Source organism: Ornithodoros turicata, chromosome 1 (genome assembly GCF_037126465.1).
Source record: "Ornithodoros turicata isolate Travis chromosome 1, ASM3712646v1, whole genome shotgun sequence".
NCBI lineage: Eukaryota > Metazoa > Arthropoda > Arachnida > Ixodida > Argasidae > Ornithodoros > Ornithodoros turicata.
In genome coordinates, this window is record NC_088201.1 from 201,117,602 (window position 1) to 201,135,867 (window position 18,266).

The 18,266-nt window shown below is 48.5% G+C and overlaps 1 protein-coding gene across 1 annotated transcript in view; it reads left to right on the top strand.

Annotated features, from left to right (window-relative positions):
* Window positions 1-18,266, top strand: part of LOC135375397 (uncharacterized) — a 504,420-nt gene that overhangs the window by 381,265 nt on the left and 104,889 nt on the right. The window contains exon 13 of the mRNA XM_064608122.1: window positions 17,130-17,216. Within this exon, the coding sequence (XP_064464192.1) occupies window positions 17,130-17,216 (87 nt within the window). The remainder of the gene's footprint in view (window positions 1-17,129; window positions 17,217-18,266) is intronic.

An 18,266-nucleotide genomic window follows, 5' to 3' on the forward strand; every position in this document is an offset into this window, starting at 1 on the left:
GGGTCCCTCGACTTGGAATTGCGAACTCTCTTTTGATAGCACTGTCAAGCATTTCTAAAATAAATCTTCCGTCCTGAATTAGCCTTATTACTAAAAAGGTGTCAAGGATCCTCAATCTTGGTTGAGCGTTCAATCTCGGTTAAACGGCGTTGGTGAACTCCGGACTACTGTAAAACCCTTTATTTTCCCGAGCCCATAATTTTAGCGAATTTCGGCGCAGCTCGAGGCGTGAACACTAAGTACGATCAAAACAAATCTAACATACACAGGCTAGTTCGCAGCACAAGCTTGCGCAATGCCACATTGTTCAAATGCAGTCCGAGCCATGTCAGGCTTGTCACAAAGATACCGCTACGTTTCTATCAGCCACACGGCATGTAGCGGCTCCACAGCAGAAGTGGCCAGGCTTACTTCCGTGTCTTCACCATCATTCATCTGTGCCGCTACGGCGTCTGAGTACCATCCTGTAAACCTTTTCTTTATGAAAGATGGAAGACACTGAAAAGGTAATCCAGAAGATGTGGTTTCGAATCCTACAGCTGGCCAACCTTTTCAGTGACTTTCATCTTTCATCGTTAATTTCTTAGGAAATTTGAGGCTGTGTTTTATTTGTTCCTTCTCTGTTGTTCCAGCCTCAGTTATCTCTTTTCTTCATTTCGGACTTGAACACGCTGTTGAAGTGCATATCTAGCGGCTGCAGGGGACTTTTGCATCCGGCTGGTACGAACGAAATTTGCGTGCCGTGAACATAAAGAGTTTTACAGTATTTCAAATGTCCACGCGGATGAACGCACACTGTTCCACTAGTTCCACAAAGATACACTTCACTCATTTGAGTGGTTTGAGAGGGAAATTCCAAGAACATACATGGCTACGACATGGACAGTGTGACAAGTGAGAACACAGCGGAAGGCGACAGCGTTCCCTTGAAGAAGGCGCCATTCACTACGTATTTGGTGACACAAAGGCGGCGCATGTTTCCCTTTATTCTAAAAAGCTGACAGCATAAAAAGCATAATAAGAGTTCACACCTTCAAAATCTTCTTGCAAAAGCCTACGAAGGCAGGCACAACTTTGGTTTTTGACGGTTTTGATAGTCTGGGCACACTTGCGTTCCTCACACGGGTGCCGGTTGCTGAGAACGACACAGATCCAGTGCGCATGCCCAGACTCCTCCTCCCCCGCGAAATAACAGAAAATGCGTGCGATTTGAAACGACGGGTTCGCGCCCGTTATTTTCGCGGCGATATGCCCGTGTTTTTCACCACTATTCTTTAAAGTGTGTATCCAAATTGACACAAAAAGGCTTACGTCCCCTTCTCTCTTCGAATCAGAAGCCATAACCCTATCACTGTTGGCAACGGTTTCCGCAGGGCGTGTTATGTTGTGAAATCCAGTTTTTTCTCTCTCTCTTTTCTTTTATTTATTTATTTATTTATTTATTTTTTTTTTACGGTTAACATTCCTCCTCTCGCTCACTTTCTGCGCGCGCTGATATGCGACGATCAACCAGGCGAGGCTAAAGCAGCAGCTTCACGAAATTTTTTTACTGTTTCTGTTGCTATCGATAGAGGATTTTGTATTTTTGTAAAAAAAGGTCCACATGGTTCGAACCCCTCCTAAATGGCCGCAAAAGCATCCTGAAGGTAATTGCCGAAAGTCCCACACTCCTCCCACGAGTACGTCTCCAGTTAAATTTTTTAACTTACTGAAGGTGGATAGTTGGGCGGTTTGCTTTTAATCGTGTATTTGAGGATTCTTTACTTTTAACAGTGGGTTATTCTTGAGCGTTTTTAACAGTTTCAAATGATGTGCACCACATAATTTTAGGATGTCAGTAAGACAGAGTTTGGGAATTGTATTGCATTTCGTAGGTGCTTGGCAGCGCGCCAACGGGTGCAGTGCAACGCATGGGGCAAGGCGTGCGAATTATCCATAGGTTTCGCAAAGCACGAAAAGTCTTCGCAAGCTTGCGAGCTTTCGCTCGACTATTCGGAGGATGTCTTACTTAATGAATGCTACCGTGTCCAGTACGCTTCGTAAATAGAAATTATTTTTTACTCAGCGGATACAATCGTGTACCCGCTGCCTAGTCGAGAACGCTCAAGACCGCTCACAGCCAATGTCTCGGTGAGGTGAACATGAGGCTTTCAATACACCATCTCCATACTCGCGTCGCACCTGGTGGTGAAACTCAAACCTTCTAGCTCACCCCTCCCAGTCAGAGCTTATTTAGTGACTGTACTCCAGTAAGTATGGGGAAGCTTTTCGGCACTTTGAGTGGGAAGTATAAGAGGTAGAGAGAAGGCGCACTACCAGTGTCTGTCTTTGTCGTCTGCGTGTAAGTGCGCATGCGCATACACTGGATATGCATTGGAATAAATATGTTGTCACTTCCGTCTACAGGGCGGGAGGGGGGGGGATTAACCCCGTGAGGCCGCTCAAAGGGCCGTGAAAAAGCAGCAAGCGTCCTCGAAAGTGGGTGGGTTTAAGGGAGGGATGTGTTGACGGGACAGGTAGACAAACACGAAGTAGTTGTCAGCGACAATAATCAGTTAATAAAACGAAGCTCCCTGAGACCCACAAAACTCCCACGTTACCACATTCTTATTCGAGCCGTGTCAGTTTCACTCCATTTATCCCATTCCTTTGAGTAGACTACGACAGCTATTAGTCAAATAGTCCTGTAGTCCGGAGAGTGTCCTATGAACGGGGACGTGTGCCGGCAGCCTTCACCGCCCCCTTCTTTCTTTTTACCGAAGCTCAGCAAAGGGATCACCATATAACAATTTCATTACTGCTAATTTGCATATATTCGGAATTCCTATTCGTTTATGCGGAAGTAGAAGCACCGTCATCATTTGGTACGAAGAACACCTGACCGTTCGGAGTATTTCAAGTATACTACTTTACACACATTTCTCGGTACGTGTACTTATATATTTCAAATTATGTGATTTTTACTGTTCTTTGTGAGTACTCTTCTTCAGTACTTTCCTATCATATGGGGTAATGTGGGGCTAAATGAATGTTTTTCTTTTCTTGTTCGTGTGTTTAAAAAAAAAGAGCTAGCCATACATTCCAGGTGTCTAGGGCTTCTAACCTGTAAATGCAGAACGGACTAGTCGGTCTCAAATAAACACAAACCAAGAAATTCAAAAATGCAGACTATCTCATGTTGCCCTGTGGCCAAGGAAGTCGATAACGAGGAAGCGCGGGAGCATACGCTGGGCTCAGCTCCTGCCACGCCATTAAACACTTCTTTCCTTGTTCTCTGAGATCGACGGTTGTCCATTCCCTGTCTCTCGTAGCCTATGCTACAAGTGGTGACCCGAACATTTCGAGTTACGCTCGGGGCAACCAGCCATGGCCATGACCACACCGACTGATTCCGGCAACGGCGGTACACACGGCGGCGGAGCACAACCGCAAGATATTGCATCGGTCAACATCCGCCTTCCCGAGTTCTGGCCCGCGGACCCCCTGGTATGGTTTGCTCAGGTGGAAGCACAGTTCGCCACCCATCGCATTACGTCTCAAGTGGTAAAGTTCAACTACGTCCTGTTGGCCTTATCGCCTCCGACTGTAATAGAAGTCCGGGATATCATCTTACAGCGCCCCGAAGAAAACCCCTACGACAAACTCAAAATGGCGCTCATTAACCGAACGTCGGAGTCGGAGCGACGACGCCTGCAGCAACTTCTTTCGGCGGAAGATATTGGTGACCGCAAGCCTACACAGCTCCTGAGGAGAATGCAGCAGCTTCTGGGTGATAAGGCTGCTTCGTTCGACGAAACATTTCTCCGGGAACTCTTCCTCAACCGCCTACCCAGCAGTGTCCAGATGATCCTTGCCTTCGCCGAGGGTTCTTCGCTCGACGCTCTAGCCCGGACGGCAGACAACATCATTGACGTCGCTTCACCTACCATTGCTACGGTGGCTCCTCTTCCTGACCCCATCTTAGCCATTTCCAAGGACGTGGCGGATCTACGCGCGGATGTCGCGCGACTCCATCAGATGCTGCAAGATCTAACCACCCGCCCTGCCCACGCTCGGTACAACAGCGGTAGCCGATCTCCTGGCCGTCGCCGTTCCCCCTCACCTGCGCAGGTCCCCGGGGTATGCTGGTACCACAGGCGTTTCGGAAGCCAGTCGACTCGCTGCACGAAGCCGTGCACGTACGAAGATCTGCCGGGAAACGCCCACGCCCAGCGCTGATGACGGCAAGCGCTGGAAGCCCCCCCCCCCCCCCCACGACCGTCACAGCCTCTTTTTCATTGCCGACCGGTCCACGGGTGTGAGGTTCCTTGTGGATACAGGAGCCGCTGTGAGCGTTCTTCCAGCTACTCCGGAAGAGAAGCGCCATCCGTCCTTAGGGGCGCTTCAGGCTGTCAATAAATCTGTCATTCCATACTATGGCACTCGCTCAGTCACCCTAAACCTCGGGCTGCGTAGAGCTTTTCGTTGGGTTTTTGTCATCGCGGATCTTCAACATGCAATTATCGGAGCCGACTTTCTCAGCAACTTCGGCCTGGCTGTCGATGTGCGAACGAAACGACTACTCGACACGATGACCCATCTCTCCGTCCGGGGCACAGCGTCCAGCGAGCCCTCACTTAACCTCACCACCTTACCTGCTTCGGTGAACAAGTGGGAGAAGCTCTTGCAGGAGGTTCCCCCCGATAACGCACCCTGTCTCAACGTTTCCGCCCGTGAAGCACCACGTCGCCCACCACATCATCACGAAAGGTCCGCCGGTCCACACTCTCCCCCGTCGCCTGCCACCTGAAAGGCTCCGCATTGTGCAGAACGAGTTCCAGCATATGTTGGAGTTGGGCGTCATTCGACCCTCCTCTAGTCCTTGGTCATCAGCGTTACACATGGTGACGAAGGCAGCACCCAACGACTGGAGACCGTGTGGTGACTACAGGGCCCTAAACCGTGCTACCGTTCCGGACCGGTATCCCGTGCCGCACATTCAAGACTTCGCGGCGAACCTGCATGGAACTTGCGTCTTCTCCAAAGTTGACCTAGTCAAAGCATACCACCAGATTCCGGTAGAACCCGTTGACATTCCGAAGACCGCCATAGTAACGCCGTTCGGTCTCTACGAATACATCCGCATGCCGTTTGGGTTGAGGAATGCTGCGCAAACGTTCCAGCGTTTCATGGATGAGGTGACCCGGGGTTTGTCGTTCTCTTTTGTATACCTGGACGACATCCTGGTAGCAAGTAGCTCCGAGGAGGAGCACATCAACCATCTGCGGGCGCTCTTCACACGCCTGCAAGACTTCGGCATCGTTATCAACAGCCAGAAGAGTGAGTTTGCGGTGCCTGCAATCTATTTCCTCGGGCATCGCATTGACAGTAACGGCATCTTCCCTGTTCAAAAGAAGGTTCAGGTCCTGCTTGACTTTCCGCAGCCTACCACGCAGCGCAGACTGCGGGAGTTTCTTGGCCTCATTAACTTCTATCGCAGATTCATCCCGCGCTGCGCCGGCATGTTACAGCCCCTCCATGCCCTTCTCACAAGTGCTCGTGGCAACGCACTGCTGCAATGGACACCTGACGCGTTAAAAGCGTTCCACACCGCGCGTCAGACGCTTAGCCAGGCCGCCATGTTGGTACACCCCAAGCCAAACGCTCCCACCTCGGTCCTCGTGGACGCCTCCGGTACTGCTGTGGGAGCTGTTTTACAACAGTACGTCGATGGCCGCTGGGAGCCCCTCTCTTTTTTCAGCCGTGCCCTAACCCCTGCCCAGCAGAGATACAGCACCTTTGGTCCGGAGTTGCTGGCGGCTTACCTCGCCGTCCGCCAATCTCGATACTTCGTTGAAGGACGAGACTTCACCCTCCTCACCGATCATAGACCACTCGTCTACGCGCTACGTTTCCCTTCCACCAACCCAAGTCACAGTCCGCGGGAGATTCGTCACATGGCGTATCTGCTGGAATTCACTGCGGACGTGCAGCATGTGAAGGGACCTGACAACTGTGCAGCCGACGCCCTCTCCCGTTCGGTTGCCGCCTTCAACTTAGCAACCGTGTCCTCTGAGGAAATTGCGGAGGCACAACGAACCGACCCTGACTTTCAGCATCTACTTGATTCCCCCGGAAGTCTCAAGCTCTCCAATATCCAGTTGCCCTCCAGCAATACCCACATCATCTGCGACATATCCGCGAACCGCCAGCGGCCCCTTGTACCTCACTCTCTTCGCAAGGCCGTGTTTGATTCGCTCCACAGCATCCCCCATCCCGGTACACGTGCCACACGCGCCCTCATCTCCCACCGCTACGTTTGGCCTGCGATGAACAAGGACATTTCAACTTCGTGTAAGACTTGCCACCAATGCCAGCGCGTCAAGGTGACACGTCACACTTTTACCTCGTTGGCCGTTTTCCCATTGCCTGAAGCACGTTTTGCTCGGATCCACGTCGACATCGTTGGTTCCCTGCCCTCCTCCCAAGGCCACCGATACCTGCTAACCATGATTGATCGCTTCACCCGTTGGCCCGAGGCTACTCCCATGCTAGATGCCAATGCGCACTCCGTCGCCGCAGCCTTCCTAGACGCCTGGGTTTCCCGCTTCGGCGCGCCACTTAGCGTCACAACGGATCACGGCGGGCAGTTTTGCAGCTCTCTTTTCACCAGCCTGTTGCGTTCCCTTGGTACCATTCATCACACAACAACGGCCTACCACCCTTCTTCCAATGGCATGGTGGAAAGATTCCATCGCTCGCTGAAGTCGGCGCTCATGGCCACTGGCACCCCTTCTCTGTGGTTTAAACGGTTACCCCTTGTCCTCCTCGGCATCCATACGGTTTTTAAGGACGATATGGGTTGCTCCCCGGCAGAGATGGTATACGGAACACCGCTACGTCTGCCCGGTGAACTGGTCGCATCCCTGTCACACTGTTCAGACCTTGATCCTCACCTCTTCGTCGACCGCCTGAGACATGCTATGCGGGCCTTGTGCCCTTCACCGCCACGATGTCCCTCCGCCCGACCACAGTATATGCCACCCGGCCTTGGCACCTGTACGCACGTTTATGTCCGGCGTGACGCCGTCCGCAGACCTCTGGAGCCACACTACGACGGCCCTTTCCCTGTTCTATCACGCACTTCGAAGACTATTTCCATCGACCGCAATGGCAAACGGGACACACACTCTTTGGTCTGGGTTAAGCCGGCGCACATTGCCCCTACAGCCCCTCCTGCCAGCACCACCGCTCCCCAAACTACGACTCTTTCCGCGGCATGCGAGCGCCGGCGGGTACGCTTCAACGTTCCGTGACCATCTTCCCGGCCTCGTCACTGAGGGGGGAGCCCGTGGCCAAGGAAGTCGATAACGAGGAAGCGCGGGAGCATGCGCTGGGCTCAGCTCCTGCCACGCCATTAAACACTTCTTTTCCTGTTCTCTGAGATCGACGGTTGTCCATTCCCTGTCTCTCGTAGCCTATGCTACAGCCCCACCCAACCCTCAGGACAAGACGGGACATCAAGTGCGACAATATCAGGCACGCTGTAGTAATGAACTATACAAACTAGCTTTTCCCTTCGAAGCAGACAGAGGAAAGCCCGTGTGCGCCTACGCAACCCACCCACCACCACCACAAACCACCGCCCACATGATGTGTAATAAAACCACACAGGGCCCGCTGCTATTTCTCTCCACTCTCTTTTGGTTCGCAGGTCGCTTGCTTTTGCGTGCGCTTCTGCTTTCCTGGAAACATTTAAAAGACAAGAAAGTTTGCTTGAAAATCGTATGTAATATGCAATGAGAAATCTCTGAAGAACAAGCATAAAGCCACCTAATACTTGGCTTATCTGTTAAATCACATCACACATAAAACTCGTTAAATTGACGAGTCTTGCCCTGTGCATCGGTTGCAGTATGTTTTCTGTTCAACACCAGATAACCAAGAGTGTCCATATTTTGCATATCTTAATATGAATGAATAAAGAAGTCGGATGTCGACTTACATTGACAGAATAAGCCGCGGAACGCTGCTACAGAGATGGCAAGAAAAAGTACAGGAAATCGCGCTTTTTGGTGGGTGGTGGTGGTGGTGGTGGTGGTGGTGAAGGGTCTCACCGTTGCCGGCTTCACAGAGTTGGATAACGTCACGACTGACGCCCTGAGGAATATACGTCCTGGGCTGACTTCTACGGGAACTGTGCCGACACATGTCTGAAAGCCTCTGAGGAAATCCCCTAAAAACCCCAGACAGTACAGCCAGCACCACGGTTGGAACCCGGGTACCCTCTAGTCTCGACGTGACATGGTCACGCGCCCCACGAGCTAGAGCTTTTTGGAGGGCATCTACATTCCATGCGGAAGTAACCGATTTTACTCCAATCCGGACAATAAAGCGAACATGCAGAGCCACCAGCCAGCCAGTTTCATGCGCGTGGAACAACACGCCTCTGTGACAGGCAGCGTCGACCACAAAATATCGCTTCTTGCCCCGCGTTCAAACTGCGAGAGATGTCGTCGAGAGATGTCTTCTGCAACATCATCTCTGGGATTTTTGCACGGGCAAGCGATATCACATCACGGTCTGGTCAGATAAAATCGTTTGCTGTGCTATACCTGTCTCTGCGTCCCACCTTACCCTACTACCTAACTGAGACTCTACACAACAAGGGAAAATTCGAAAAAAGTCATTTTTGTGTCGAAGGGGCATCTTCTTAGAAGTAAAGCCATTGTCGGCAAGCTTCAAATGTTGGCAAGTGATTATCGGATACGATACAAGTCGTCGGGGAGAACAGTAGAGAACAATGAAGAATCTGGCATAAGTGGCGCGTCTCTTCAGCCATCACCAAACATTTGGAACTGTTTCGTGGCGCGGTTGTAGCGCTGTCGTAAGATTCATCCGGGTTTAGCCGGGTCATAGCACGTGACTACACGGAAGAATCAAATAAGGTGGATATTTTGTTAAGCGTAGATTTTTGAAAATTTAAGGTGGATAGCTATGCGGTTTATTGTTAGTCGTGGATTGATAAGGACGTTCTATTTTTAACGATAGAGTCTTACGCGATTATTCTTGACCGTTTGTAATGATTTAAAGTAGACTGCGCCGCCAGGATGTCTCCAGGGCCCCGCCAACTGCCACGTCTGCCTCCCGTGACGGCGCACCTGGCTCTTAGGTAGTGTGTAATGTTCAATTTGTTTGTCTGTGTACTGCAATGCTATCGCTCTACGCGTTTGGCACAGTGGCAACGGGTCCATTGCATCGTATGGCGCAATGAATACAATTTCCGTGAGCGTTTGCGAAACACGAAATTATTTCTGCCCCCCCCCCCCGCCTACCATACCGGAGTGTACTACCACCAGTCTGCAACAACGACTAACGGTGAGTATAGGGACATTCGGCTAGAGTTTGGCGCAGAAAGTTGGGCTAGTTGGTGAGACAGCATACTGCAGATGTTGGGACGCGGAAGACAGGGACTGAAGGAAGCACACAAACACAAGCGTCACTCGCAACTAATCTGTATTGCAGGCAAAAGAATGCTTTTAAAACACAACCGGTAGGCGACACGTGCCGAGTTATAAGCCTCAAAACGTGCTGATAGACGCACGGCTGCCAGCAGATAGTAAGGACGTAATTAGGTACTTAGGAAGGCAAGTTCTTTATCAGAAAGTGTTAGAGATGGTTGACTGACACACTTGCCTTCCCCCGCCGAAAGTATGTGATGCGCTATTATTATATCCCGGGTAATTTGAGATCTGGCCCTCCCTAGGACAGTGGTACCCCGAAAATCCGGAACACAACCACATCTATCGCAATGGTATGCCAGATTCCTCGAAGGCACATTTCTGAGGCTGCAGGAGTGATCACGTAGTCTAGTATTTAGGCACCTGTCCGTCTGGCCAATGTAAACTCTATTACACGAGAGAGGAATTTTGTATATAACACCAGAAGAACAGTGCACGAATTGCTGGGAATGAGCAATATCACACATATCCCCCCGTTCAACTTTTTTGACCATGCCACAGAGGCCACCTACCTTGTGAGGGCCCGAAAGGACCGTAGGGACCTGGTACCTATTGGCTACCTTCTTGATATTGTGGGATAGTCGATGGACATATGGCAAAATGACCGGTCTACCAGGTCGCCTTTGCCGCACCGTATCCCGTTTTGACAGTACCGAAGCCATCAGTCTCTCAGCAATGCTCGTGATGATATGATCAGGATACCCCGCGTCAACTAACCGTAGGTACTGACTCTCTAAGGCTGCTCTAACTGTGTGGTTACATGAACGCTCGAGTGCTGATCTAATTGCGGCCGTTCCGATAGCCCTTTTGACCACTTTCGAGTGGGATGAATCATATGGAAGGAGTTGCTTTACTGATCTGGGGAAAATGGTCCAACAAACGTGATGGATAGTGCTTTCCAGCTTCAGTTCAAGTTACTGCAGGACGTTATCTTTTGGGAGCTCATATGTAAACCTAAGACCACCACCATGCTCATGGAACACATCAAGCACCCGTGACACCAGCTCGCCCTCATCAATCCCATGGGCATGCTGGTAAAATACTAGAAAATCATCAACATACCTAAATGCCTTTGTAACACCCATACATTCAAGAACAGGCAAAATGTTTGTGTCAAAATCTGACAAAAAAAGGTCACACAATATTGGTGCCACGGACGACCCAATACAAATACCTTTCCTTTACAAATAATACTCCTCCTCATCCCCAATGTAGGTCAAAGACAGATAGAGCTTAAGCAATTCTAAAAACCCACTGACCGACACACCAGATGCATTCTGAAACCTCACAAGACCCCAGTTCTCGATGCGGTTCCTTACAACCCTGAATAGTTCTGGGTGTGGAACCGAAAAGAACAAATCCTCAACGTCCACCGAAAACATTCTTTCCACGCCCCGGTCCTCTGACACCAAGTAGTCTATCACGGCCAGAGAGTTACGAATCACAAAGGGATCCTCAAAAGAGACAACAGTCAAGTGCTTCTGAAGGAAACCGCTCACAATCTTCTGCCAAGTCCCCTTCTATGTGACAATGTTCCTCAAAGGGGCATCGACCTTGTGTGTCTTAACAGCGAAAAACACGCTAAGAAACCCTACCTTGGAGCTCGGAGCGTTGACGAAGACTATCAGAAAAACCACTAACTCTCTAACTAAAATATCTCTAACACTTTCTGATAAAGAACTTGCCTTCCTAAGTACCTAATTACGTCCTTACTATCTACTGGCAGCCGTGCGTCTATCAGCACGTTTTGAGGCTTATAACTCGGCACGTGTCGCCTACCGGTTGTGTTTTAAAAGCATTCTTTTGCCTGCAAGACAGATTAGTTGCGAGTGACGCTTGTGTTTGTGTGCTTCCTTCAGTCGCTGTCTTCCGCGTCCCAACATCTGTAGAGTTTGGCGGCCGGCACGGTGACACTGGAGCTGTCTTTCTTTTCTGTTGGTGGACAGGGCAAAAAAAATTCCAGCATATTCTACCATCGTGCAAGACTATCTTGGCGATTGCCCACGTCATTGCCCACGCCACCGGCCTCAGTGAATGTGTAGGTTGACCTATGACATGACTGCGAACTAACTAAAATAAGTGCTGCAAATAACTTACCATTTGCCACCAGAGGTGGTGCCGATGACAGTGAGCGAGGGCGCCCCCTGGACAACCGGACCAGCCTATGAGTCTTGCAATAGACCACCCTCATAATCTCGTCGCTTGTGGCGGCGGAATGTCAAACGTTGTACCTCCCTTACCAGTTAGAACCTACATAGTGACAACTCCCAGTAACCATGGTGAAGCTTTTCTGCACAAACCACCGCCCACATGATGTGCAAGAAAACCACACAGGACCCGGTGCAATTCCCCTCCACTCTCTTTCGCTTCGCAGGTCGCTTGCTCCTGCGTGCGCTTCTGCTTTCCTGGAAACATCCTAAGGGATAGGAAAACAGTGTGTGAGGTAGGAGGGGAAGAGAGCCACCGCATTGTCAGTGCCTTGGTCTTCTGCAGGTGACTGCGCATGCGCCTATTATTAGACAAATATTATGTCGACCTGATTTGTCGCACCCAGTGCCGCCGTCTACGGGGCGGTTGGTTGGACAATTGCCCCCGCGAGCCCACCCCAAGGGGTGCCAAAAAGCAGGCAGCGTCCTTGAAAGTGGGAGGGTTGAGGGGAGGACAGACGCGGGTAAGTAGTTCTCAAAGACAATAAAGGGTTCAATAGAACTAAAGCGAGGGAGAACGATTGCCTAATTACACAGTTTCCACGTTGCCAGGGTATCTCCTTTCATTTCATTCCTGTCCTTTCCATTTACCCCTTTCCTTGGACAAGATTAACACAGTTATTAGTCGAAACATAAAATATAGTAAAAAAAGCAAGATCCACCAAATTCGGCGCAACCGAAGAACCAATGCTTACAACATTAGCTTGTGTAAGGGGCATGCTCTCCGAGATTACGTCCGTATACATATTCCAGGTACGTTGGGTACGTGATGTAGTCAATGAACCTGAAAGAGCCTGAAGGGTGATGGATCTGAGCGCACGGAGCAAATGATCGCAGCTAGCTTCATAGTTTCGGAAACCTGTATACTAAAAGAGCAGCACCCATTCCAGAAAATATCTGGGACCGATTCGCTCTTTATTTTATTTTCGTTAGCCGGGACATCATTACTCGAAAAATGTTACGGAGAAAATGGTCCGTGGTTCTGTGGGCGGGAAAAATGGCCCGGTGGGCTCTCGCGCGCAAAAATATTTTTGGGCGTGCGGTTGCAGGTAACTGAAGAAACACATCACAGCCGAGCATGTAGCATTCGCTCTTCCAGTTTGATAACATTTTGAGTGTTTTTGTTTTCATGTGTTAACGAATCTCTTGGACTGACGGGTTTTACGGTTGTCCTCCCAAACTGTCATTGTCGATGTTGATGGACAATAAAAGCTGTACACCCAAACTCATTGTATCATTACCTCCGCTTCTTCTGGAGATCGGGTTTATCGACAGAGAACAACTGTTAAGCGGGAACCACATCTCCAAGAACACAGACGGTCCCCAGGACGTCCTCACAGTGTCATTGTGTCCACGTCCTTCGATGTGTATTCTCAGACTCTCCTGAGGATGACACTTGCGGATTGCCCGTGAAGAGTCATTCATGTACATCCTGTGTCAGTCTCGGTAGGCAGCTCGCGGGACGAGAAATACCACCTTGTTCAATTTTCCTGCTAAGACTCTGCAAATATTGAGTGACACATTTGTTTTGCTTTCTGTGCCGATCCCAGGGGCTGAATTACATTCGTCAGAAGAGAGGACCGGTCCTATGTAAAATTTCTTTCCCTCCAAAAAGGTGGCTGTCTATGATGCCTGGAGCATTTACCGCGGAAAAGACAGAAAAACGCGATTCTGTAGCACCGCTCTTGACGCAAATCGAAAAAAGTAAGAAACATAGTCTTCGCATTCCTTGATAGTTGATACTTCAAGCATTTCGTCGCTTGAGTATTGTTTGTTTGCTAAATTTAATTAATCTTCAATAGCTCGGCCTTCGTTTTGTGTCAGATGCGAACACTTGTCTCGGACCTACGGAGGATAGCATAATAAGCAATATATTGTGTCGGATATTTTTTTTTTTCTTTGGAAGGGAATTCCAGCACTTTTCGAAGTGGGTTTCTCAGCCTTTGTGCTCCGGGTAAGGCTTTTTTTTTCAACTTCTAGATTTCTGTCGTATTTTTAAATCGCACGCTCATTTCCGTTATGGAAAGTACTACGCTTTATGCGGCAGTTTGTCAATATAATTGACAGTAATCAATCAGTGATACAGAAGTTGTAAGACAGTGTTTGGTTTCTGGCGAAACCAAATAAGGTACAATAAAACGATGCTAGATTATGTCCCTGCTGCGTGATCGCACTCTCCTACGTCGGTCGTTCATGACCTCCCTAGGGGCAACCAAAAGAACATCGTAAGGACATGTGAGAGTCCCATTTTAACACATGAGGTATACCCTGAGCACCGATTTTGCCCTCCGGCGGACGTCCTGCCTGTCCCGGTATGATACACTTTAAGCAAAAAAAAGCATGATTTTCTACCCATTTCGGTAGAGCTGCATTGCAACCACTTTTCTACTCCAACCAGTTTTACCTTTTGGGTATAGCTGTAGAGTAGAAACGAACTACAGAGTAGAGACTGTCGCTCTACCAGCTTGGGTAGGAAATTCTACCATTTTCTCCTAGAGCAAACGTGAGAGAGAGGAGCAAGGGAAAGGGACGCCGCCGCTTATACCCGCGGGGGAGAAGTGGCGTGTGCATTGGCACGAAATGGTAGAAGTACATTCCCGCTGCAACTCTGGGTAGGAAATTTTACCTTTTTTTCTTAGAGTGTAACCGTCGAATATCCAGGGACGACAGTGTGTTCTTAGGGATACAACTTTTTCTCGATGCAGAAGCGTCTGCTTTGAGTTTGTGAGAGACGGAGAGCACAAAGAAAACTACATTTTCTCAACGCAGCCTACACTCTTAAAAATGAACTTCACCACATACCACGTTCCTACGTACTGCGTAGTATTATGTACTGCATAAAGGAAACAAAATAGGCTCCGCCTTTTGTTTTGAACAAATCGGGGACGAGAACGTTGTCATTCGGGATGATGGTTGGCTAGGGCGTGCTATGTGGGGTAGCTCATTTTTAAAAGTGTACATTCTAAACATCGCCAACCGTGAGCCAACAATTGCCACGAATGATAAAGGTATCATATCCAATACAAAGAGAAGGAGGCACACCTTTTTGCGGCGATTTTGATATATAAAAATTGCCATAAAAGGGCGTACGCTCCCTCTGTCTTCCAACCACAAGTGGTGACCATATCACTGGTGGCAATGGTTGGCGCAGAGAGTTTTATGCGGTTCTGTTTTTAGAGTGTCAGTGTTCAACTGTCGATGTTTGCGACCTCTGGCAGTATTTCTCGTCATGAGTGCCAGCTAATAGAAGTTGTCATAATAACATGCAGTATAACCTGTGACTATCGGCGTGGATATCTCTTGCTTGTACTTCCGCTTCCGTTCGCTGTTCTCCTCCAATGTACGCGCTGATGTTACAAATTCAATTATTCCAGAACGAATGAGTCGCGACAAGAAACAGACGACACAGGCACAGTAAATAGAATGCTGTGCCTTATTTGGCATAGCCAGACGAGTAATCTATATCAGGCTGTCCGAAACGTGTTTATTCATTTATTTACAAATACTGTGATCCACGCAGTAGCCCAAACAGGAACGAATGCACAATATAAACAAGGGAATCAACAAACAAGTTCGTACATACACATACAAAGGAGAACATTCTTACAGGGACATTAACGATCTGAACCAGTGCAGATGTCGTCGACAGGCTCTTCGAATACTGTAGCACTTTCGCTCCGAACAATAAGCAACGAATTCCACTCAGGGGCAGTACGAATAAAAAACGAAATTTTAGATGTTGAACTAAGAGCGAATATTGTTTTAAAGGTACTGTAAAGCAGTAGACAAGCATGATATGCCGGTGATGTGAGTAGAGACTTTGTTGCTTCTAAATACCATATGCGGAACCATACGACCGACAACGCGCTATACATATTTTTAATTGGCCATGAAAAATGCGGCGTAGTGGAGCGGTGCGACGCTTGGTGTCAAACAGCCCCCTGTATAGCGGGCAGCACTGAAAATTGGTATTACACACTATTACATCGGAACTTCGTTATTTTAGTAACCATATTATTAGTTTCCCTGTTTACCTGTGCATTCTGAATCCCCTGTTAACAGTGTTTTTTGCGAAGTAACCCAGCGCTGGCCGCTGTTCGATGGAGGCTCTCCCTACTTCTCTGCGGCGCCTGCGCGCTCCTTCTGTTCGCGGCCTCTTTTCAACGAACAAACTCTCGCTGTGAACCTCTGTGAACAAACAAGTCCCGACGCTGTCTGGCTTCTTGAACGTCTGACACATTTTTTTCAACGACTCAGCATTTCATTTCAGCTCGCTTATCCGTTTATCCTCAGATGTGGATCGTTGTGTGGATTGCAGGGGCAGATTTTATGGTGGATTGTGGTGGATTGTTATTTCGGGCCCAGTGTTATACGCATGCAATGTGGTTGCCGCCGTATGTGGCAGGAGTACGGATTCATTTCGAATACCTAGTACAGTGTTGCCCGTAATCTTTAATTGTAATTTTCTAATTAATTGCACCGTCGATTGGAATGAAACTTGCGCAGTTTTTCTCCAGGTGGCTTGGACTATCGAATAGCCACACTAAATGACATTAGATCGGTGCTGATTTACAGTACCTCTAAAGGAAATGGGATGAACATGGCACCCAAGTGGTAGGAGGGGTTCTCGATACGGAAATCACTGTTACTTAAAGTTACTTCTCGATGTATCGAACAAGAACTTCAGTTCGGTAATTTTTCGTGTCTTCAAGGGCGTAATGTTGTTTTCACTCATAAGAGCATGTTTGCATGAAAAATTAAACGCACAGCTTTCCGTTATCCTGCTTCGAGTTTATTCATGTCAACTTTGCTGTGCGGATCCCACACGATACCGTATGATGGACTTAAAATCCCATATCTTCACAGTAGGCTGGGCTTTTCGAAGTTTCTTTTTCAGATACCCCAGTTTACGCATGGCGGCAGAGCAGGTTAAGTTAATGTGCCTAGACCATTATACCAGATGTAAAGGTCATACCAAAGTACTTAAATGCCTTCACCTCCTCTACTGGAACGTCCCCAATAAAATAGCACTGATCTGGTTGGGAACTGAACTGAATTGGTTGCCTTTTGGTCGTGGTTCGGAGAACAGTGTTATTGCAGTTAAGCCTCATAACCCACCTGTCGGAAAAATCGGAGATGCCAGCTAGACTATGACTCAGCGGAACTTGTTCATCATGGAAATAAAGCGGTCTGCATAACACACAATCGTCTGCAAGCAAACGTATCTGTATTCCGGTGCTCACAACATCAACAATATCATTCATATAGATAAAAGAACAATAAAGGTCCAATAACACTGCACTGGTCGTGTGGCAACACAAAGCAGTGCACCTTTCGCTTGAATGAATTTCAACTCGCTTAATGGATTACCGCCGCACCAAGTACGTTTCGTAAATGGACGTTATTTTCTGCACCTTTCCAGCAACTAGCCCTACCTCTAGGACGACTCCCAGTTCCACCGCGACTACCAGTGGCCCTATGACCAGTACTGCCAGTACGACAGCCCCTCGTGAGTATCAGGCTTGCAATGTATAATTCATGTGTTCGCATCGCCTCTGGCAGCGGCATGTCGAACGTCGTATCCCCAACCCACCATTGCATACTGGTTGAATAAGGGTGGTGGGTCGTTCTGCTCCGGAGAGGTCGACCGAGCTTTGGCACAAAGTGGTCAGTGGGCACTGTAAGAAAGGACGTGTGCTGCTGTCACGGGTGGGCGGGAAAACGTCCTTCTCCAGTGTGCCATGGGGGGTAACAGTATATCATGTTTATTTTTGTTTTGTTTTTTCTTCTACATTCTGCAGCTTTTGTCACCTATTTGTGTTTTCTATTTACGCTGTTCTCTTGCGGCTGCCCCAAACTTGGTGATAGCCTGCGAGTCGTGTGCAGATCGCCTTCGGTACTCAGAAGAAGAAGTCACTATACCATGATTTCATTATTGTTAATTGGCATTTGGAATCATTGGAATTGGCATTGCAATTTCGAATTCATATTTTTGTGGAAACAAAAGCACGTTACCATTTGCTACGAAGTACACCATTTGGTACGAAGTAACTGAATTCTCATTCGTTCAGACCGAGAATCCGAATCATGTGATGAGGAGTACCAAGTGCTCCAGTCTAGCTTATAGGTTAGCACCATCCGAATTTCTTCCTCAGCTCAGTTATGATTGAGTGACCTTGTATACAGGGTGTCTCCCTAAACGTCCTTCAATAATAATACTTTTACAACACCCATAATCCTGCGTCTAACGGCATTTCTTCTTGCTAGGTTTTTGGCACCTGTTGATGTGAATGTCATACTGTAAAGTTTTTCGAAATGAACTCTGAAATTTCTAAGCAACTGTAACTTTTTTTTGCCTCACCAATGTAAAGAATGTGCCGAAAAATAGCCGTACATTGTGCTTTACGGAGCATCCGAAGAACAGCCCGCGACGAATTTTTCAGCGTAATCGTTGGCCGGACAACCCGCCCACACCGGGATAGTAGGAGGAGATAACACAGGCACGGCTTATTGCATCAGGCTGCCGCTGGGATCACGCCTTCCCTTTCCCAATTTTATA